The sequence below is a fragment of the Hylobates moloch genome, unplaced genomic scaffold (genome assembly GCF_009828535.3).
Source record: "Hylobates moloch isolate HMO894 unplaced genomic scaffold, HMol_V3 SCAFFOLD_21, whole genome shotgun sequence".
NCBI lineage: Eukaryota > Metazoa > Chordata > Mammalia > Primates > Hylobatidae > Hylobates > Hylobates moloch.
The window spans coordinates 23,008,366-23,031,862 of record NW_026652296.1 but is presented as its reverse complement, the minus strand read 5'-3'; the positions used below and the strand labels follow the sequence as shown (position 1 = coordinate 23,031,862).

At 40.3% G+C, this 23,497-nt stretch overlaps 1 protein-coding gene across 3 annotated transcripts in view; it reads left to right on the top strand.

Annotated features, from left to right (window-relative positions):
- Window positions 1–23,497, top strand: part of CTNNBL1 (catenin beta like 1) — a 179,035-nt gene that overhangs the window by 21,204 nt on the left and 134,334 nt on the right. For all 3 annotated transcript variants that reach the window (XM_058433222.1, XM_058433220.1, XM_058433221.1), the window contains exons 2-3: window positions 18,332–18,520; window positions 22,818–22,924. In XM_058433222.1, the coding sequence (XP_058289205.1) occupies window positions 18,383–18,520; window positions 22,818–22,924 (245 nt within the window). In that variant the 5' untranslated portion in view covers window positions 18,332–18,382. The remainder of the gene's footprint in view (window positions 1–18,331; window positions 18,521–22,817; window positions 22,925–23,497) is intronic.

Below are 23,497 nucleotides of genomic sequence, written 5' to 3'. Positions count from 1 at the left end.
AGAGGAGCATGGAAATTTTCCTGCTTTTAAATGAAATAAAAGAATATACGTTTTCTCCTTCCCATGAAACCAAGCCAAAAGAACAAAACAAAGGGCTGGGGACTACTCGGTATCAAAGCCCACTGAGAGCCAGGCTTTGTGCTGTTCGACTTATGTGTGTTATCCCATCTCATCCTAAAGGCAGCCCTGGGAAGTCAATATTCTTAGTTCCATCTTGCAGATGAGAAAAGGAAGGTCACAGAGGTTTAGTAACTTGCCCAAAGATACCCAGTAAGTAGATGGTGGAATCTTCTTCCTAGAAGAGGGCTCCAATGGATGAACGTAGGTTAAAAAAAACAAGAAGAAGAAGAAAGACCTTCGAGAATAAACTGCCACAGAATCCTACCATTACTCTACCTTGTACTTGCCTCCAAGTCTACTCTGCCTGCCACTTTCTATTGGAATTTCTTGATTACATACTTTTCTTATTGGACTGTGAGTTGCTCAAGGACAGTGACCAGATCATCGCCTGCCATTGAGTAAATGCTCAATAAATATCTCTTGACTAAAGAAAGGATGAGGATGAATGAATGAAGCAGTGAATCAATGATTAGGTCACTGAATTTGAGTCTTCTCTAGGTATCTTTTTATACTGAGGCTTAGCACCTCCCCAGTTGCCTTTTTTCTTGCCTTTTCCTTGATGGGAGCAGATTAAGGTGTTTTTGTGAATGATAATAGCCCTAGTCATAGAAAACTTGGGGTTGAGTGAATCTTGCTTTAAGTAACAGTAGATGATCTTCATGAAAGCCTGATTCTATTATTTTGTAATCTGAGAGTTGACTGGCATTTCTTTTAAAGGCTATTGTTGTCTCTGACTCTAAAGCAGGAGATTGATTGATTCATTTATTTGCCAGAGATTTGTTGCAAGTCTACTGTGGGCCATGATTGCTGTTTTCTCTTTACCCAGCCTTATAGGCAAAAAATAAGAGGTTGTACAGAACAACCAAATTAGGTTTCATTTTGTGTTGGTTGGATCTGGCCTATCCATTTCTATTTGATATTTTTCTTTCTTTCTTTAAACATTTATTGAGTGCTGTTTTTGAGTTAGGTACTTCCACAACACTACTACCCCACATCAGTAGGATGGCTTTTTCCAAGGATGAAACTAAGGCTGAAACGGTGGTTATTTGTCCAGGGTCACACACTAGTGACAACAAACCCAGGGGTTTTGACCACCAAAGTCCATTCTCTTTTCACTGCACCACACCCCCTGTTCATGGGACTAGTTTAGCATCAATTTCTTATGTGTTTTATGTTTCTTACAGACCTAGGACAAACATGGGTTTCTTTTTTTTTTTTTTCTTTTTTTTATTATACTTTAGGTTTTAGGGTACATGTGCACAATGTGCAGGTTTGTTATATATGTATCCATGTGCCATGTTGATTTCCTGCACCCATTAACTCATCATTTAGCATTAGGTATATCTCCTAATGCTGTCCCTCCCCCCTCCCCCAACCCCACAACAGTCCCCGGAGTGTGATGTTCCCCTTCCTGTGTCCATGAGTTCTCATTGTTCAATTCCCACCTATGAGTGAGAACATGCAGTGGACAAACATGGGTTTCTAAAACAGAAAGTACTAGAGCCGCTAACAGTTCACTTGAGTTAAAGGAGCCTCAGGAAGCAGATCTGTAGTAATCACAGAAACCAGTTACAGCAAGATGATTTCTTAATCTCATGGTGGTAGTATGATGTCGTAGAAAGAGCCTTAGGCTTAGATTGACGGGCAGCATTTGAGTCCCATCTCCACTATTTTCTAGCTCTTTGGTCTTTGGCAGTTCGCTAAGCAAGCCACCGCACTCTGGCTTCCTTACTTGCAGAAATGAGGAATGGTATCACCTACCTAGAAGAGTTGTGTTAAGGTTAAAAAGATAATGAAAATGTTAAGTTCCTGGTACAGAGTAGGCACATCATTAATGGTAACTGTTGAATAGTTTGGATAATCGTTTGGTGAGGAAGCTGTAGGAGGAATTCTTTATGGTTTCTGTAAACCCCACAATGCTGTGACCTCGGTGCCTCCTAAGAAGTTATTTGTGAGATTTATATCTGACTTTGCTTTGTGAGGCCCATTTTGGCTCACTTATGCAGCTTTATTTAAAAGAAGTGGCCGAATTCCCTTGTGTACAGGGTTTTTCAGGCCGTGCATCTTTGTGTTTTTTTGGTATGTTTACTGGAATTCTCAGGTTTCTAAGTAATTTCAGTCTGAGACAAGTGAGTAGAATTGATGTCAGGCTGCTTTAACACAGGTGTTATAAACAAGATTAAGAGGTTGTTGAAAAGGTATCAGTGGAGCTCTGAGGCTAGCTCTCTGAAGTCATTCTAAATTGACAGCTAATGGGTAGTTTGCCTTGATGGCTCTCTTTGAGTTGGTTGTAACTGACTGGAGATTCACCCACAGAGGAAACTTGCTTATGAAAATTCACTTTACATTCCTTTATCAGAAACTAAAGCCATAGTAATATGTAGTATTGTCTGTGCACTGTTTTTGGGTATTTTTTTTTTTTTAAAGGCAACCGGTTCTTAAGTATTTTTGATACCTTAAGCCTGCCAAGCTTCAAAAAAAACTTTAAATAGGGGAAGATGGGTCAAAATAATTATTTTATTCTACTGTTTATTTTTATGTATAAGACACTTATTTTCTTATTTATATTACCTTTGGTAGAGCTTCTTCCTGCCCAGCAAGGTATGCATTTTGCCTATTTGGTCTACTAAATGCGCTTGCTAGGAAATTGAGTATCTTAAAATGTTCTTGAAGTGAGCAAGTATTAATTAAAAATCACTTTGAAATCAACTTTGTAGGTTCCTTGAGAGAAAGTTGTGATGGTGTGGATAGAGCTTGTAGGGAGAATTTGTAGGTGGCCAAGACGCATTTGCCCAGGCTGCCAGAGGATTCCTTTTGATCATCCACATGGCCAGGAGGTCAGGGTTCTCTTTGTTTTTTTTCTGGGTGGGGAAGTATTTCTGACACCGAATTGTCTTATCTAAGAATAACTCATTCACCATCCTTGTCTTTATTGGAAATGGAGGTATTTTGCTGACTTTAGTGGTTTGTAAAGCTTCTAGAAATAGTAAAACCTTTGAGTTGAGGAAAATAAAGTTCTTCTTACACAAAAGCAGACATGAAACCATATCTTTTCGTTGTCTTTGATGGACCCATCAACAGGCATGTTTTGAGGCCGTAACACCAGATACTTCATTCAAGCTGAGAGGGATAGGTAAATCAGCACTCAAGTGCTGGAAAGTATATTGTATAATCTTGCTACATTTTCAGACTCTAAAGTATTGCCCATAATGTTGAAAAATATTCTTCTTTAACAAGATACTCAAGGGAAAGTTCCATGTGCGTTCTATCTTCCTTGAAATAAATGTGGCAGCTATTGAATAACAGACTTAGATGGATAAGTTTTAAGCTTTTGAAGAAACAATGGCAATGTCTAAGGTCCCAAGCCTTCTGATACCAAAACCATATAAGAAGTCTTAAGGAATGAATGAGCAGGTGTTTGTAAGTGAATAAAATGGTTAGTTTCTCACACATAATCCGGTTCTCACTCATTCAGTCCTGGATCATTTATTCCCCCCTTCCCATTTTTCCAAAACATCTTCTCTTTTTTTCCTGTCCCTACTCCTGGTAGTATACACTCTTTTCCCCCAACCACTCCTATTTGAAAAGGGAATGCAGCTTTACGTTTTTAGTCTTGGCAGTGACCTCAGAGACAACTTGTAGGAAAAATAATTAAATATTTCTTTGCCCACTTTGGTCTTAATAAAATCATGCATTGCTAGAGGCAGTATTCCACTGGCTGGAGACTTCTATGTTAACAGGTATGTCTTGTAACCTGCAGAACCATTGTGTGAGTTCACTGGTTGTAGAATGCATACTCCACCCTCCTCTCTTAGAAACTTACAAAGTGTCAGCATTTGTGTCATCCTAAATAGCAAAGTAAATTTATTGTATCTGAGCCTTGGTTTTTAAACCTGTAAATAATTTTAAATAGCTTTCCCATATTAATTTGTTATTTAATGTATAAAGGTTCAGAATGGACTGGCGTCAATAGTAGGTGACCCAGTGCTCAGTGTGGGTTCCTCCAAGTGATATGGGGGAGGAATTTCTTACTGAAATCTCCATTTAGACAGATGACACTAGTCTCTTCTGGATAGCAAAATTGCAAATAGGCAAGGAAAAACTGCAGAAGGAACTCACCTGACTAAAAGCATGGGCAGAAAAGCAGCAAAGGGATTTTAGTGTTGGCTGAAAGATGATGGCAGCAGGGAGAGCTGATGCAAAGTATGCCTTGAAGATGATAATTTCTGAGGTCTTGACTGAGGAAAGGAGTCTGGAGGTTGTGTAATACTGCTCCTCCTAAGATGAGAGTTAGATTCCAGGCCCAGTTCTGTGGCTTCGGGCTCAAGTATTGTCATTAATTTGAGTCTCAGTTTACTCATCTGTAAATTACAGGGTTAGACTAGTATTCTTTGTCTGAACCTGAGTTTTACTATACTTACTTAGCCTCTGAATATCCTTGATGCCACCACTGGAAAATTTACCAGATTATATATAGATATGGCTCAGTGTGGTATAAAGTAAGTCGACAGGTAGATGCAGAAGAGATGAATTCTGCTTGGAGAATTTACCCTAATGGCCCAAGGAACTTGGATGAATTCTGCTTGGCTGCAGTCACCCTAATGGCCCAAGGAACTTGGAGAATTTGCATACATTTGCTAATAGTAAATTATGATTCCTGGTGAGTTCATTGGTTTAACTTGTCCTCTCCCCTTGAATTATGCCACCTTCCTTGATCTCCAGTCTGATACAGATGCCCCATCCATGGTCTCTTTGTTCTCTATGCCTACTCAGCCACAGCGCTAACCAGAAGGTTCAATAATCCTCCATTGACTTGTCAGTGTTGTGGTTCTCACAAGATTGAAAGCGCCTTGAAGGAAAGAACATGCCTTTTTTGTTTCTTTGTTTCTTAAACCTTGTACTCCTGGCGTGGAGCTGGGTAGGTGCTTAGTAAGGGTGCCCTGTAAAGCTCAGTGAGGACAGTTCCTTTCTCATCTCCATGTTCACAAGGGCCCATATACATGACACTCATTGGCTATCGAGTGGGATTTATCTTACTTTTTAAATGTAATAACCTTAGAAAAATGTTAGAAGATATTTTATTTTATTTGAAATGAGATATAATCTGTAGGCAGAAAGATTTTGTTTTGTTTTCATCCTGCATTTGTTCATGGCTGACATTTATACAACTTGTTTTTCTTTTTTTTTTTTTTGAGATAGGGTCTTGCTCGGTTGCCCAGGCTGGAGTGCAGTGATGTGATCTCGGCTCACTGCTGCCTTGATCTCCTGGGCTCAAGCAGTCCTCCCATCTCAGCCTTTTGAGTAGCTGGGACTACAGGCATGTGCGTGTATCACTGTGCCTGGCTAATTTTTTTAAAATTTATTTTTTATTTTTATTTATTTATTTTTGAGACGGAGTCTCACTCTGTTGCCCAGGCTGGAGTGCAGTGGTGTGATCTCGGCTTACTACAAGCTCCACCTTCCAGGTTCACGCCATTCTTCTGCCTCAGCCTACCTAGTAGCTGGGACCATAGGTGCCTGCCACCATGCCCAGCTAATTTTTTTGTATTTTTAGTAGAGAGGGGGTTTCACCGTGTTAGCCAGAATGGTCTTGATCTCCTGACCTCGTGATCCACCCATCTCAGCCTCCTAAAGTGCTGGGATTACAGGCATGAGCCACTGCGTGCAGCCTGAATTTATTTTGTGTCGACACAGGGTCTCACTGTTTCCCAGGCTGGTCTTGAACTCCTAGGCTGAAGCAATCCTCTTGCTTTGGCCTGCCAAATTGCTAAGATTACTGGTGTGAGCCACATTGCATGGCCTATACAACTTAAAAACCTTTTCAACAGGATGAATAAAATAAATTATTTTTCAAATTAAAAAAAGGTGGTGGTAAATTATTGTTTTGAAAAACAGAAAAATAGTTTTCATTTAAGCTGGGTTAAGGCCCAGACATTGACTACGAGAATCTTAGAGGTCTAAAGAGTCCAGCCAGGAGGGCCTGTTGACAGCAGCATGACATATAATTTGGACTCTATTGGGACACTTTCAGTGAATGTGTCTTTTTCTTTTTCACTTTAGTGAGTATATATATGCTAATATATATGGAGCCAAAAATCTGTCTCTCATTGATTTAGGATTAAGTGCCTGCTATGAACAAGTCACTCTTAGGTGCTGAGATACTTGTTAGGAGCAAGGGTCAAATCCTAGGATCCCTACTCTTGAAGACCTAGCCCATGATTTAGTAGAGGAAATAGAGACTTATTCACACATACATTGTGTGCCGGAAGAGATCTGACACACTGCCGAGGAAGCTCACAAGTCTTACTGGAGTATGTGGAGGACTCTTGAGGTGACATTTGAGTGAGGGCCTAAGACTGAGTAGGACTTCTCTAGCTGCAGTGAAGGGGGATGGAAGGTGATCTGCCATTTTTTGTAGCACTGTTTGCACTTACTGTATTCTAAGGCATCCATTAACAACTGATGGTGATTCACTCCTGGGTCCCTTCATGAATCGTCTTGGATTCCATTATTGATTTTTCCTATAGCAAGGCTTCCAGACCCTCTGCTATCCTGCTCATATATTCTCCTGTTGGTAGTGTGTCTTTTAATGCACAGTAGCTAACTCACTGCTGTCGAGCTAAGGTGAATTGAGTTTTATACTTCTAAAAGTGCACACTTAATATGCATTAGCTTTAAAAATAATTAAAGCTGGTTATCCTGTTGACTCATTGAATAACTCTGTGAGAGATCTTGTTGACTTTAAGGTACCCTGTGAGTATTATAAACCCTTAATCTTAATCAACAGTAACAATATCAAAGAAGCACAGCCAGTTGGGCATGACTTGGTCTGCATGATCCCTGCTAGCTTCTGGTGGTACCCCCCAACCTTTTTTCTCTTCAGTGTGTGCATAATCACACCATTTTGCCAAATTTACTTCAGATCTTACTTTAAGAAATAAAACATTGTAAATACAGATAAAGTCTCCTTTGCACCCTTCCCTAATCTCATTTCAACGCATACTCCTCCCTAATCTACTTTCTCTTAGCCTCCTTTAGAAGCAATCAGTATCCTGAATTTGGGGATTATTATGCTCATGTACTTTTTTCTTACTGTTACTATTTATGCATGCATCCATGGATCATTTAACTTTGTTTCTTATTGTCCAGTGATCATTCTTTAAATAACTCCTTGTGTATATGTGTGAGCATTTCTCTAGTGTCTATGTCCCTAGGAGTAGAACTACTGGGATAGTCGTAGAATATATGCATCAGTGGTATCAGGCCTCACCAATTTGCTCTGTACTCATTTATACTCCTCTGTCAGCAAGTATCAACAGTTCTTGTTTCCCCATATCCTCACCAACACTTGGTATTACCAGATTTTTTATTTTTTCATTTTTGTCAATCCAATGATAACTAATGGTTTTTATGTACATTTCCCTGATTTCTAATGAGGTTGGGCTACTTTTTATATGCTTATGGGCTACTCATTATTTTTTCTTCTACGATCATCTTATGTTCTTTGTCAAAAGCTGGCTTTAAGTTATTTTAAGTCTGGTCAGGCATGGTTGCTCATGCCTGTAATCCCAGCACTTTTGGAGGCCAAGGCAGGCGGATTATTTGAGGTCAGGAGTTTGAGACCAGCCTGGCCAACATGGCAAAACCCCATCTCTACTAAAAATACAAAAATTAGCCAGGTGTGGTAGTGCACGCCTGTAGTCCCAGCCACTTGGGAGGCTGAGGCAGGAGAATCGCTTGAACCTGGGAAGTGGAGGTTTCAGTGAGCCAAGATCACGCCACTGCACTCCATCCAGGGAGACAGAGTGAGACTGTCTTAAATAAATAAATAAATAAATAAATAAATAAAGTCTGTTGTATATACAGGGCTTTGCAGTTTGCAGTCATTAAGAGAAATTGAATTCCGTGCTTTCTTTTCAAAGTCCTGTATTTTTATCTCATTTTAATCTTCCTATCCCTTAGCTTACTTTAAAGTAAAGTTAGTTTTGTGAGATAGCGAAGCAAGAGCTTAGCATTTTTTATAAATGCAGCATTGATAAGTCTAATGACTTATCCAAGGTCACGTGGCTCTTAAGTGATTTACCACTAGAACCCAGATTTTTCTGATTTTTGGTTTGCTGCTGTTTGCATTGTACCACCTTACTTCTTTTAGATCAGTGCTGTTTTGTTGTTAAATTGATGTCCAATAGTCCATCCAGCACCTAATAGAGTGATGTTCAGATTCTTTTAGCTCAGTAAATACTTCCTTAATGAATGAATGGATGCTGATGGTTCTGGTGTAGCTAACAAAACAGATTCATAAGTGTGCTAAAATGGAGATAGTTTGCCTTCCAGTAACTTTACAAGTAATCTGCCTATGTTAGTTTTGATAAACTGAATCAACATTCAGCTTTCTGATGTAGCTGTAGAATCAATCAGAGCAGATGTCAAAGTAAACCATGGACATTAAAGTATAGTTTGTACTTCTAAAAAAGAAATCTATACACCTTTTGGTGGTGAGATGAATATATATTCAGGCTTTAACAAGGAATAAGAATTTTTTGGTAGGAAAAATGGATTAAGTAGTCTTTATGACTAGTGATTTAAATCGTAAATCACATCCATCTTAGCTGTCAGCCAATCAGATTACAGATCATAAGTGAGACTGTTTGTAATTTTGATTTTTGATACATTGATATTTTCCCCTTCATTGTGAACATTGATAAAGACCATAGTCTCCAGTAATTACTGTGGTCTTGCTGCCTGTAATTTTTTTTTAATTGAGAATAAATGGTGCTTCTCTTTTATATTTTGCAAAGACTCTGCTTTGGGATTTTGAGAAGCTCTTGATACCTATTTTTTCCTCCAAAAAAAAGGTAGTAGGTTGACATAATTCATTGATCTTTTTTTTGAAGCTAGTCTTGCAAATTTGCAGAGGTGTAATATGTATTTATATATGAATATCTGGCATTTTCACTCAGACATTTCCTAAAAATATGATGATGATAACACCTTTCATTGGTATAGCAATTTATAGTTTACCTAGGGCACGTTTGTAAGGTGTATTGTTTAATCATCACAACAACCCTTTGAGGTGGGTGGAATTTTCTGTCTCTGATTACTTTGATCTCTAATTATGAACTTTGGCTGATGATAGTTGCAGCATTAGAGTGTGAGCTTTTTCATTTGTGGTGCCTTAAGCAAATTTGCAAGGGAGCCCTGATGTTAACTTTGGCAGGTTTCATGCCTGCAAATATTGATTGAGCCAGAAGTCCTAGTTGTAAAATGTCACCAGTGAATGTGCAGCCAGTAAAGGAAAGGGAAAACTCATTACTGCAACTCATCTGTAACTTCTGGGTCAGGCCACTCACTGCCATCTGGTACAAATGAATGTTTGAAAACTCCCTTTTATTCTGACAAAAGGTAATCAGAAGAGGTTAACAGCAGATGATTTCTGAGCATTTCAATTTGGTTAGACCAATGCATCCACAAGCGGGTTTGTGACATTCCATATGTCTAATTATTCCAAGAGGTATTAGAAAGATTTAAAATTATGAAATTCCAAAATAATGCTAGGAAGGAATGTAATTATGTGTATACCCCCCTCCTCTCCTCTGTTGCCCCCCTGCCCGACCTTCTTATTGAAAGTGTTTATTCTGAAAAAGAAAAGGCAATTGGGAAGGAAGAAATAAGAAGAATTGCTGTCTTGAAAAATGTAATTTTTTTTTTTTTTAATGTGAGTGAGACTAGACATGTTTTACATTTCCTTAAGGGGGGAAGTATTAGAAGTATTAGGAACCATGGAAGGGGAGTGTAAGTGGAAAGGTTTCTCTTCAATTGAATGAGCTTCCTAACTGAGTGATTCAAAGTGGAGGGGGCACAGTTTAGGGAGGAGATGAGTATCTGGTCACTGGAGGTGTTAGGAAAGCCCTGGCATATGCCTGGGCAGAGATATGTTAAAAAGGATTCAAACCTAAGATAGATGACTGGGTGAGATCAAGGGTGCCTGATGCCAGAACTGTCTCTAGAGCCTCAGAATTATTGCAAGAAGTTGTGGATCCAGATGTACACAAGCATTTTCTGAGAAATGAGTACATAATCTCTCTCTCCCCTCTCTTTGTCAATGTGGACATTAAAAACACAAATTCAATGAAAAGTATTACCAAATAATAGTAATTTATTTATTTGTCGTCATCGTGTCTTAATCATTGGGTACCAAAAAATGGAAGTCCGAGGGTGGGTGGTCCTGTCAATTTTTTTTTTTTTTTTTGAGACAGAGTCTCTCTGTGTCACCCAGACTGGGGTACGGTGGCACAACTTTGGCTCACTGCAGCCTCCTGGGCTCAAGTGATCCTCTCACCTCAGCTTCCTGAGTAGTTGGGACTACAGGTGCATGCCATTATGCTCGGCTAATTTTTTAAATTTTTTGTAGAGACAGGTTCTCACTATGTTGCTCAGGCTGGTCTTGAACTCCTGGGCCCAAGTGAGCCTCCCGCCTCTGCCTCCCAAATTGTTGAGATTACAGGCGTGTGCCACTGCACCCGGTTGGTCTTGTCAAATATTTTGACATTAAAAAGGGACCCACATTTAAAAACCTAACTATTAATGGTCAGAGTTCTTTCCAACCTTGAGCCTCTTTGATTTTTTTTTTTTTTTTTTTTGAGGCGGAGTTTCGCTCTTGTTGCCCAGGCAGGAGTGCAATGGCACGATCTCGGCTCACCGCAACCTCCGCCTCCCCTGTTCAAGCAGTTCTCCTGCCTCAGCCTCCCCAGTAGCTGGGATTACAGGCACGCGCCACCACACCTGGCTAATTTTTTATTTTTAGTAGAGATGGGGTTTCGCCGTGTTAGTCAAGATGGTCTTGAACTCCCGAACTGAGGTGATCCACCCGCCTCAGCCTCCCAAAGTGCTGGGATTACAGGTGTGAGTCACTGCGCCCAGCTTGCCTCTTTGATTTTTTAATCAAGTATGTCAGGAGAGAGAGAGAGAGCTCAGTGTGTTGTTTTCTATGGCCAAACTGCTCTGTACTTTAGGAACACAGGCCTTTAGGCTGGGCGCAGTGGCTCATGCCTGTAATTTCAGCACTCTGGGAGGCCGAGGCAGGCTGATCATTTGAGGTCAGACATTCGAGACCAGCCTCGTCAACATGGTGACACCCCATCCCTACCAGAAATTAAAAACATGAGCTGGGTGTGCTGGCACGTGCCTGTAGTCCCAGCTACTTAGGAGGTTGAGACAGGAGAACCGCTTGAACCCTGGAAGCGGAGATTGCAGTGAGCCGAGATCGCACCACTGCATTCCAGCCTGGGTGACAGAGTGAAGCTCCGACTCAAAAAAAAGAAAAGAAACATAGGCCTTTATGTACATGCATACATATATGCATAAATGTCTGTGTGAAAGAGGTGATTGTTCCCAGCTTATAGACTGAGAAAACTGAAGCGTAGAGGGAGTAACTTACTTTCCAGGGCTGCTGAGTAGAGGTGCTAGGATTTGAATTGAGGAAAAACTGACTTCGAAACTCATTCTCCATACAGTATATCACCATTGCAAACAGGTTAGGAATCATTAACCCGAGCAATAATGAATTGAAAGCCTTTTCCTGTTGATGGTGGTTTCTAGTTATATCCTGTCTAAAATAGCCACTAGTCTGTTCTTATATTTTAATAGTAGCTTTGTTTACTTATTTACTAGTGAGTTCTTCAGGGTCCTCTTATTTTCTTTCCAACCAGTTTTAAGTTAACATGGAGAAAAAGGAAAAGCACTATATTGGGATTTAGAAGCCTTGTGGTCTTGCTCACCATAGGCAAGTTGCTTAAACTCACTGGCCTCAGATTTCCCTATTCTATTAATATATATATAGAGAGAGACTAGATTATCTCTTTCTCCTAGCTCAAATTACTAAGTCTTTCCTGTTGTTTGATATCTAGGAAACAGTACTTCATGCCCCATTTGGAAGATCATTTTCTGAAGTTAGCCAAGCTCCTGAGTTCTAGATGAAGAATTCTTGGTTTATTACAAGGTTTAGAAGGTTTCCTTTGACTTTTTCCATTTTCTTATTAGAATTGGACATCTTTTTTCATAAAAGTACCTTTTACAAATTATCCCCTTTCTTAGCCAGGGAACTTGGAATGTTGAGCTATATTTAGACACACACACATGCACACATTTATACTTTTATATTCTGATACAAATGCGCTCTTCACATTAATAATTGCATTGTGTGTTTTCATAATTTATCATAATGATACCATTATTGCTCATTATAGAAGTTCTCTTTTTCCCCCACTGCCCCCAAGCCTAATTGAGGTCGAGACAGCCCATAAATGTGATAATATAGATTGCACGCTCAGAGGAAATGGGGTTGCTTTCATAGTGGAGTTTTAATTTAGGATTCGTTCTGGTGATGTGGCCTCTTCCTGTGGTACATTACTTTGAGCTCAATATAACTGCATGTTCCCACAGCCCCTCATTATAGCTACAGCTTCTCACTGCTTTTTAATTAAAAAAAAAAAGAGGGAAAAATGAAACCCAAAGCTTAGGTTGGATATTGTCTGGGTACGCAGGGAGTATCCTAGGCAGATTGATTATTTAATTTTTTTAACTCCTTCAAAGCTTTCCTGAAGATGTCTTGATTTCTGTTTTCAGGGGCATGGAGGGAGACACACACACACACACACACACACACACACACATATACACACACACGCAATAGGCCTCAAGATTATTGGCGAGTAAAGGCATCTATCTATTATCGTGAAGCCTACTCTGAGCTTTGAGTGAGTGGGAATCCTTTATCCTAGAAAGGCTGCCAGCTGTGTGGTTGGATGGTGGGAAATGCTTAGCTTTTATACCACTCACCACCTATTGGGAGTAAGGCAGGGAATTGTAGAAGATTGTAAAAACCCTTAAAGGCCGATGTTCAGAAGTTAAGAGTTAATCATTTTTTCTCTAGTCCTGTGGGCAGCAGAGGCAGAGAAATGACTTTATTAAGAACAGTTGCTTTTGTCATTCCTTCATCTTGAGGGATTCCAAATACCTTTCAGATACCAAAACAAATTAATCTCCAAAGGTGACTGGTAAGAATGGCTTAAGCCTCTGGGGATTGGCTGTGTAAGACACAGGGAGAGCACAGCCTGAGCTGTTGACCTCTGTGACAGGCTGTGAGTGTTACATTCTTTTTGTGGATCAAGAGCCCTTTGGCTTCCCTTTGGTGAAATCAGTTTGACAGCTCTTTCTTCCCTGCTTACAATTCTTGTTTTGTTTTGTATAAGCAGTCACTCTCTCAGTGGTGAATATTGGGTAAATATAAATTAGGAAGTTTATTTGTTGGTCAGGGTGTTGAGTTAGCTTCATAATTTTTAGTGTGAATCTTTCACAAACAAACAGGACTTCAACTTTTTGAGTCCATATTTCATTCAATGTTGCTGGAAAGGCAAATCCATTTTAGCTTGTATCAGGGAGCTGGAACCCCTCAGATGGAAATCCCCTAGGCCTGTGCTGTTCAGTACTATAGCCACTGGCCTCATATGGCTGTTGAGCACATGAAATTGGGCCAGTCTGTATTGAGATACACCATAAGTGTAAAATACATACCAGATTCCAAGGACCTAGTGTGAAAAAAAGAACGTAAAATAACAAATGAGTAATTTTTAAATAGAGATTACATGTTGAAATGATACTATTTTGGGTATGTTAGATTAAATAAACATATTACCTGTGTCTTTTTAAATGTGGCTACTAAAAAATTTCAATTACATCTGTGGCCTGTACTATATTTCAATTGAACACTGTTCTAGATTGTTAAGCTCTGATAACAAGGCAATGTTTGTCTTGTTCACACTTACGTGCCCAGTACTCATCACAGTACCTCATACGGTTGGCACTTTGTTGAAGAAATGAATCCTAACTCTGATTATTCAGAGTGGTCAAATCTCAGGAATGATTCAAAACTTCCCTATTTGCAGTGTTAGTGTTTGAAAAAGAGATGTTTGAGGGTTAAGAAGAGAAATGAAGAGAAGTTGTTACAATTTTTGCCTTTAGAAGAGAAATATGGAAATAAAACATATCAGGGCCTTTGCATGGCTTATTCTCTGTTGGAGGGGGAGGTGGGAGCTGCTGAGTTGCCGAGGGAGCTGTAGCAGAGCATTGTAATGGGTTCAGCTCTGCCATAGAGTTGTCATGAGGAGCTAAAGCTAAAGCTGAATACTGTGTGTGAGGGAGAAGGTTGGAGAAACAGTTGGTGAACTTAAAGGTAGCCCTATCAGGGATGGTATACTTACACTATCGATAAAAGTTAACAGTTATTCTTGTCTCAAGAATCCACACTGGCCCTATTAATCCCTGTGTCCCTATTTATACATGACCCTGTTGGAAGCCTGTGACTGGCAGCTGATTACTTGAAGACCCTTCAAGCCTTTTAACTCTTCAGTAAGTTATTTGTTGAATTAATGATTTAAAAAGTATTGTTTTAACTTAACCAGGGTCTTATATGACATATTTGTAGGTGGATGTTTTTGCCTGAAAGTTTCTCAGGTCTGTCTCAGTTAGGGTCCTGGAATCTTGGTAGATTAGCAGTTTTCCAGAGATCAGATTCAACTTTGAGAAGGGACCAGGTTGTCTTTGCAAGAGTTTATTAAATGATCTTAGGCATCCGGTCTCCCTGCTTATGTAATAGAGCTGTTAACTACTTCTCATTGCCAGAGATGTGGTGAAGATTGAAGTTCTGTAGAAGGAAAGTGCTATTTTAATGGGAATTTAATAAATGAAACTCCTCCCCTGACTTCTGAAATGTTTGTTTTAAAGAAGAGGATTGGAAGATGTGTTCAAAAGAGACATAGCTACTGTTTTTTTTTTTCTATTTTGCATTTCTTAACTGTGGCAATATTTAGCTTTCTCCTTTTAATTGGGGCCCACTGCCTTTTCTTTCTCTCCTTGGAGATAAACAGTCTAGAAATCTCCTTTCCGTGGAGAACTATGGAGCTCATGCCTTGACTTGGCTGCTGCAGTAGGCTCACGCTAATCAGAATCGCAGCAGGGCTTATTTTATGAGCTTGAAAGAATTAATGTTCCCAGAGGGCTGAAGTTCCTTACCTGCTGAGGAGCTACAGATTTCCAGTTGGAAGCCTGCCCTCCTTTAGGATGAATCTACCTTCACTTCCTCTTCTTACATGAAAACCACCACCTCCTTTTTTATTATAGCCTGTTTGTGGTTACTGGCATGTTGCTTTCCTTTTTATTTTTCTTTCTTAGGGTAGAGCAGTAATGATGATAGTACATTTTTGTAATTTTTGTCCTTATGGAAAATAGAGTGTGTTCATATGAAATTATCATCTAGCTCAGGGAGACGAGGAAGAGAGTGAAAAATAGCAGGTGGTACCCTACAAACTAAATTGTCGAATGTGAGTTTTCTAAGCAATGTCATATGCTCAGACTTACTAAAGCACCTGGTATGTGGAGCAAGCAGGAAACATGAATAAAGAGGGTAATGACTTTCTACCACTGGCAGAGTACTGTTCAATACAAGTCAAAAGGGGAGATGTGTAACATGTATAATAGAAAATTTGCTCTTATTACCAAACAACTTAGCAGGCTGGCAGTGAAGGTGGCATTTTCTTTTGTTTGGTAGTAACATACCACATTGCACCAAGCATATCGCTGGTGGGCATGATTACTATATCAGATGAAGAAATGTCATTGAAGAATCTAACACAAATGTTTTGTTGGAGAAGACAGAATCATGTGGATTACCTCACAGTGATGATTTTATGTATTTGTTTAGTACCATTGTGGTTGAGTTCTTTCACTTGAAGTTCACAGAGAAAAGAATTATAATGTCCATTTACAGATGAGGAAACTAAGGTTTAGAGAGGTAGGCGACGGGCCCAAAGTTGAGCCAGGAGTAAGTTGAGCTGAATGGAGACACTGGGCTGTTTGGTGTCTGGACAGTGCCGTGTCTCTTCAGCTCTGAAGCCCCTTTCACTACTGCTCTGTTTTATTCTAATTTAATGGAAAACAGCAGTAAGAACTTCTTCATGGATTGCATTGTAAAAGGCAAAATGAGCTGGCTGCAGTGGCACACACCTGTAGTCTCAGCTATTCAGAAGGCTGAGGCAGGAGGATTGCTGGAGCCCAGAAGTTCAGGTCCAGCCTAGGCAACATAGTGAAACCTCATCTCTAAAAAGTAAACAACAACAACAAAAGGCACAATGAGGTCCTAACAGAGTACGGTAGAAAGGTCCTTGGACTAGGAGTCTGGAAGTGCCAGTTCTATTTTCAGTGGTGCACTAATGGTTTTGTGATCTTACGTAATACTTGGCTTCTGGGCTTTTATTATTATTATTATATTTGATTTAAAAAACTTTTAATTAGCAAATAATTGTATATATTTATAGGGTACAAGGTGATATTTTGACATATGTTTACAGTGTGGAATGATTACATCAGGCTAATTAACAAATCCATCATCTTTAATACTTTTTCTGTGGTGAAAATATTTAAAATCTGTTTTATCAATTTTTAAATGTACAGTTCATTATTATTTATTATATTCAGCATTCAGGGCAATAGATCACTAAAGCTTATCTTCCTGTTTAACTGAAACTTTTTTTTTTTTTTGAGACGGAGTTTCACTCTTGTTGCCCAGGCTGGAGTGCAGTGGCACGATCTTGGCTCACCACAACCTCCGCCTCCTGGGTTAAAGCAATTCTCCTGCCTCAGCCTCCTGAGTAGCTGGGATTACAGGCATGCACCACCACCACTGGCTAATTTTGTATTTTTAGCAGAGACGGGGTTTCTCCATGTTGATCAGGCTGGTCTTGAACTCTTAACCTCAGGTGATCTGCCCACCTCTGCCTCCCAAAGTGCTGGGATTACAGGTGTGAGCCACCGCATCCGGCCTTACTGAAACTTTATACTCTTTAGTCAACATTTCCCTCCATCTCCCTTCCTCCCCAGCCTCTGGTGACAATCATTCTACTCTCTACTTCTATGAGTTCAGCTTTTTTAGATTCCACATGCAAGTGAGATTACGAGGTATTCGTCTTTCTGTGCCTGGCTTATTTCACTTAGCTTAATGTCTTCCAGGTTTATCCAGGTTGTCTCAAATGACAGAATTTCCCCACTTTTTAGGGCTGAGTAGAGTTCTATTGTGTATATGTACATTTTTTTATCCATTCATCTAGTGGTGGACACATAGGTTGCTTCCATATCTTAGCTATTGTGAATAGTGCTACAATAAACAGGGCAGATATCTTCTCAGCGTACTGAATTCAATTCTGTTGGTTACATACCCAAAAATGGGATTGCTGGATCATATGATAATTCCATTTTTAATTTGTTGAGGAACCTCCATCTGTTTTCCATCATGGCTGTATTAATTTGTGTTTCCACCAACAGTGCACAGGGTTCTCTTTTCTGCACACCCTCAACAACACTTTATCTTCTGTCTTTTTCATGATAGCCATTCTGATAGGTATGACAATAACTTATTGTGGTCTTTCTTTGCATTTCCCTGATGATTAGTGATGGTAAGCATTTTTTTTTCATGTATCTTCTGGCCATTTGTACGTCTTCTTTTGAGAAGTGTCTATTTAGGTCCTTTGCCCAGGCTCTGGGCCTTACTCAACTCTTCTGTAAAATAGAATTGGGAGTGCAGTAGACATTCAGAAGTTACATATGTAATATTTTATGTTTGTACTATTTGTGAGTAACTGTAAAAAAGGCTTTGTAATCTTTTGTAGATGTGAATTAAAACCAGGTGCTAAGAGGCTGGCATAGGGAGTTATATCTTGACTAGTACATGAGCTTAACCCAGTGTCCCCATCTTAAGATAGCTTTGTTGCTATTTCTGTATACATAGGAACTTTTGTGAAATGGCAAAACTGCATATAAAAATATTCCCACTGACTTTCATGGTATATTTATAGAATCATTAAGGATCTGAAAAATGACCACATAGAGCTTTACCCCATGTGGTGGGAGAAATTGTATGCTGGATGCTTTTGAGTCAGATAATTCTTGAAAGTTTTTAGGATATTTGCTGTCTATGCCTTGCAAAGTCTTTTTTTTGTAGAGTCAGGGTTTTACCATGTTGCCTCAGGCTGGTCTCAAACTCCTGGGCTCAAGAGGTCTGCCTGCCTTGGCCTCCCGAAGTGCTGGGATTATAGGTGTGAGCCACCACGCCCGGCTTCTATGTTGTATCCAGCTCTAAAATCCTGTGTTTCTTTTCTCTCAGCCCAATAGGGGCACAAAACGTCCCCGGGATGATGAAGAGGAGGAGCAGAAGATGCGTCGGAAACAAACTGGTACTCGAGAACGTGGCCGCTATCGGGAAGAAGAAATGACTGTGGTGGAGGAAGCGGATGATGACAAAAAAAGGCTGCTTCAGATTATTGACAGAGATGGGGAAGAGGAAGAGGAAGAGGTAATGTGGCAGCACTGGGTGGGAGCTGAGATGGCTGGCCATATAAAACGTAATTTTGGGCCAAATACTCAGCTTGTCTGAGCTTCCCATCTTCATCTGTAAAATGGGGTTAAGAATTCATATTTCATCACATTAATGTGAAGGTTAAATGGGCTAGTGCAGTTGGGAAAGCATCTTACGAGATGTAAAGAACGTGACAGAGTTTTAAAATTATTCCATATTATGTACTGTAGGGGAGGATCAGGGCAGGCTTCCTGGATCTTACTGAGGACACATAGAAGGCACTTGCATTATTATCTTTGAAAGAGGGGTCAAATTTCACCAAGTGGAAGGAAGGGCTTTTTGGGCAGAGAAAATGGTATTAACAAAGCAACAAAAGTGGAGAAGTTTAAGGGGGTGCCACAGTATTAGGTATTTAGGTGTGACTGCAAAAGTACAGCTTAGGGAAGGAGATTCCTCAGGGCCTTTCTCTTTGCTGTTCCTCAAGATGCCTTGGGGCCTTTCCACTCATTCCTGCCTCTGGACCTTTGGACTTCTGTGTCCTCTGTTGGAATGCTTTTCTCCTTAATGCTTTGTACGACTGGTTTCTTCACATTTAGGTCTCAGTTCAGATGTTTCCTCCTCCAAGAAGTCTTTCCTGTGTAGCCCTGCAAGCCGTTCTCTCATTCCCTCATCACTGTATTCTGTATATTGTCTGCACAGCACGTATCATGATTTGAAATTCTAGTTGTTTATTTTGCTCGTTGCTGTCCTCCTCCCAACCTCCCATGAAAACAGAGACTGGCTCTGTTCTGTTCACAGCTCTATCTTTGGCACCCAGAGCGATACCTAGCTCTTGGTAGGCCCTTAATAAATATTTATTGAATGAATAAATGAATGAAGCTGGGAAGAGTAGAGGTAAAATATCAGTGATTAAAAACAAAATGACCTTACCTCTGTGTCTTTTTCAATCTTTAAGTGTTAACTTGTGTGTTATTTCACTCTGGCATTTTGTTCAATATGAATTATGGAAATAGAGTCTTAAGAGCCAGCTGTTTTTTGGTTCTCTCAAAGACACGATGCTAAGTTTGGATTTAAAAAATGAGGCTGGCATGTGAATCTGAGAAGAAGAAAAAATGGATTCATATTCCAAAAAGGTCTTTACTGTGTTGTGACAATAGCTCTGTCCTTATTAGGATTTGTACTAGTGCTAATTTGGGGGTCTGCCCCTAAAAGATGATGGCACTTTAGAAATACATGGTGGGAGACAGTCCTGAATTTTTGAATTTCCTCTCTGAGGGCAGCAGCCTTGCCAGGGCTTAGACAAACAGTGTGTGTAGCACATCCTCCCTCCCTTCCCTCCTCACCAGCTTCTGCTCAATCTGTTAGCCCTGCAGCAGCAGTTAATTGGCAGGTATAATTCCCATGTAGGGCAAGGCTGGTACTGGAGGATTAGGATAGTAGCTGTCATGGGTAAGTGGTTTCTAGCCTGAGAGACAGAAATGTAATGTGGGACCGGCCCTTCTGTTAAGGGACAGGGAAAAAGAGATCACTTTGTAAAAATGACACATGGAAGGCTACAAGTCCAGGAGTTATTTTCTCACTGCCACCAAAGTCCCATTTGATGAAAAACAAGTGATGTTTGCGCCTGTAAAGTCACGTGAACTTGTAAAATATTATTGTCCTTTTTGTGCTACATCACCAGCATTCATCTTTCTGAAATCTCCCTCTGGTTTCTGACATTGAGCTATTGGAGATACTGCTGTGGCTGATGACTAAGACTGATAATTCAGTTTTCCCCCAGTGTTGGAGAGAAATTAAAGGAGGGAAGGCCAAACCCTGGAGAGGCTAGGACTTCGGAAATCCCGTGAGAGCTGTGTTAACACTAATGTGGTTTTTCTCCAGAGTGGGGCAAGATGTTAGCTAAGAAAAAAAAAGTAGCAGATATTGAGCTTGCTTGAAAGTGATTTAACCCTTTCCTAGAAATGTTTTGATTATTTTAGTCAAATTCTAGTGGTATGTTGGGTGCATTGTGCCTGTTGCTAATAATAACCATAACAGCTTGCATTCATGTAGTTTACAAAGTAGTTTTATGTACATCCTTTCTTCAGGTCATCTCTGTGACCTTGAGAGATAACAGGTAACATTTTCATTCATCCCTTCCCCTCCCCTCCTCCCTTCCTCTATTCCTCAGATCTTCAGTGAGTACCTGCTGTGTGCCAGACACTGGAGAGTCTACTTATGCCAGAGAACAAGTAGACATGGGCTAGCAGTGGGAGTCTTTGCCCTGGTTTGGGATTGGAGAGATTATCTGGGCAGATCCTGCCAGATCCTTACATAGATCATGTGAGGGATTTGGGATTTTATTCTAAGTGTGTAGTGGATGAATTCAGGAAAGACCTAGGAGATAGAATTAGCTGGACTTGTTGAAACTTTGAGGAATGTATTCAGCAGAGTAACATTGTCACATGGCTAGTAAGTAGTGAAGCTAGGCTCTGAGTCTTGACTGAGCCAGGACTCTGACTTGTTTTTACCACGTCAGGGAACCTCTCTTTAAGCTGTAGACCCTGGGGAGGAGTTAGGGGTTCAATAGAGAGCCTTGGGATCTAGGAGTCATTGGTATAATCTAAGAAATGTGTCATGCTGAAGATGAATTTATGGGTAGCTCCCACTCAAAGTCCCATATGTGGAAATAGAAATTTAATAATAGAATAATAGCTAACATTTTTGAGTACTTATAAAATTATGGGATGATTCAGTGCTTTCCAAAAGGATCTGTTTCAGGTTCTCTTAGTAGCAGTTTCTTTATTGCTTTTAGGTGTGAGTTATGGTCAATGACTACAAAGCTGTGAAGCTTTGAGTTGGGATAGTATTAAGAGAAGCAGGGTGCATTGCAGCACGTTAATTTAAACTGGAAGGTAAACTGAAGATAAAATGTGTGAAATTTCAGTGTAGATTTTTTGGAGAAAAATGATTTAGTTTTCAAATATTCATTTTATTTGCTTTCATAGGTATTATTCCAATGTATGAAGCCAGAAAATTCTGTACGGTCTACTAGCTTTTTTCTGCATTCTCTAGGCAAGGTTACTAAATTCTTGATGCTACTTCAGGATTCAAAGTACCTGTCTGAATTCCTTCTCAGCATCTAGTAAGGACCAGGCAAAGTAATATATAAGAAATGCTAAGCAGTGACTATAGCTAATTAACAACCGTTCTTAGTTTACGCACTGTACAAAAACAGGCAGTAGGTTGGATTTGGCTCATGGGCTGCAGTTTGCCAACTTCTGCTGTAGGAAAAGATTAAGGGTCACTGTCACTGACTCAGAGTTTGACCTTAAACAATTCTGTTAAACCTGTCAGTCTTATCTTACATGTATAGCAAAGGATGACAAGGTAAATGTATAATAATATTATCTAATATTATTGCTTTACTCTGTGCCATACAGTATGCTCAAGAAATATTTGTTGAATGAGTGCGTCTTTAACACCTTTTCTTTTTTTTTTGAGACAGAGTCTCCCTCTCTCACCCAGGCTGGAGTGCAGTGGCACAGTCTCAGCTCACTGCAACCTCCGCTTCCCAGATTCAAGTGATTCTCATGCCTCAACCTCCCGAGTAGCTGGGACTATAGGCATGTGCCTGTATTTTTAGTAGGGATGGGGTTTTGCCATGTTGGCCAGGCTGATCTTGAACTCCTGACCTCAAGTGATCTGCCCACCTTGGCCTCCTGAAGTGCCGAAGTGCCCAGTCTTTAACACCTCAAACTGAATTTCCTATGTTACAGATAGTGGGCATTACGTGAGACACCCAATGTGATATACCCGGAAAGAATCATGTGATTACAGGCCCTTACTGCTCATTGTAATTGGAGAGATAAAGTGTGTACTGTGGCCGGACACAGTGGCTCACACCTGTAATCCCAGCACTTTGGGAGGCCAAGGTGGGTGGATCACGAGGTCAGGAGATCGAGACCATCCTGGCTAACACGGTGAAACCCTGTCTCTACTAAAAATACAAAAAAATTAGCCGGGCATGGTGGCATGTGCCTGTAGTCCCAGCTACTTGGTAAGCTGAGGCAGGAGAATCTCTTGAACCTGAGAGGCAGAGGTTGCAGTGAGCCGAGATTATACCACTGCACTCCAGCCTGGGCAACAGAGCAAGACTCCATCTCAAAAAAAAAAAAAAAAAAAGTGTACTGTACATTTAACCCAGAAAGGTCAATGGCAGAGTGAGATGGGGTATAAGGGCCACAAGAAAGTAGTGACAATGAGTGTGAAACCCCTGTGGACTGAAGTTTTTGCATTTGTCTCTTTGTACCAGGAGGAGCCATTGGATGAAAGCTCAGTGAAGAAAATGATCCTCACATTTGAAAAGAGATCATATAAAAACCAAGAATTGCGGATTAAGTTTCCAGACAATCCAGAGAAGTAAGGTTTTGTTCTACTGATACCCTGTCTCCTCTATGGCGTTTCGTTGGCTAATTTTGTTTTGGTTTTGGTTTGTTTTGGCTTTCGTGATTTGGGCCAGGAATCCCAGGATGACCCCCATGTTTGGGAAGTCACTAGAAGGACTCCCAGGACTCAAAGTCAGTGATACTCAGGGCTGTGGTTTATTACACAGGGCACACACCAGGATCAGCAAGGGAAAAAGACACATCAGGTGGCATCTGGAGAAATTCAGATACAGGCTTCCTATATTTTCTCCTTCCCAGTGGGTGGGATTATACAAACATGCTTCTTTCTTCAGCAGTGAAATGCATCAACCAACATGTGTGCAGTGATGCTGTCCAGGGGAGCTCATTTCAGACTCTGAGTTCAGGGTTTTTATGGAGGACTGGTCATGTAGGCATTCTCTGCCTGTAATAACAACTAAAATTGTAGGCTCCTGGAAGGAAAGCAGCTGTTCAGTGCCCTGGGCTGACAAAGCAGCAATCTTATCACTTAGGGAACATTTCAAAAGCCAAGTTCCTGGCTGCCAGCCTAGGGCCAGCCCTGTAAGCC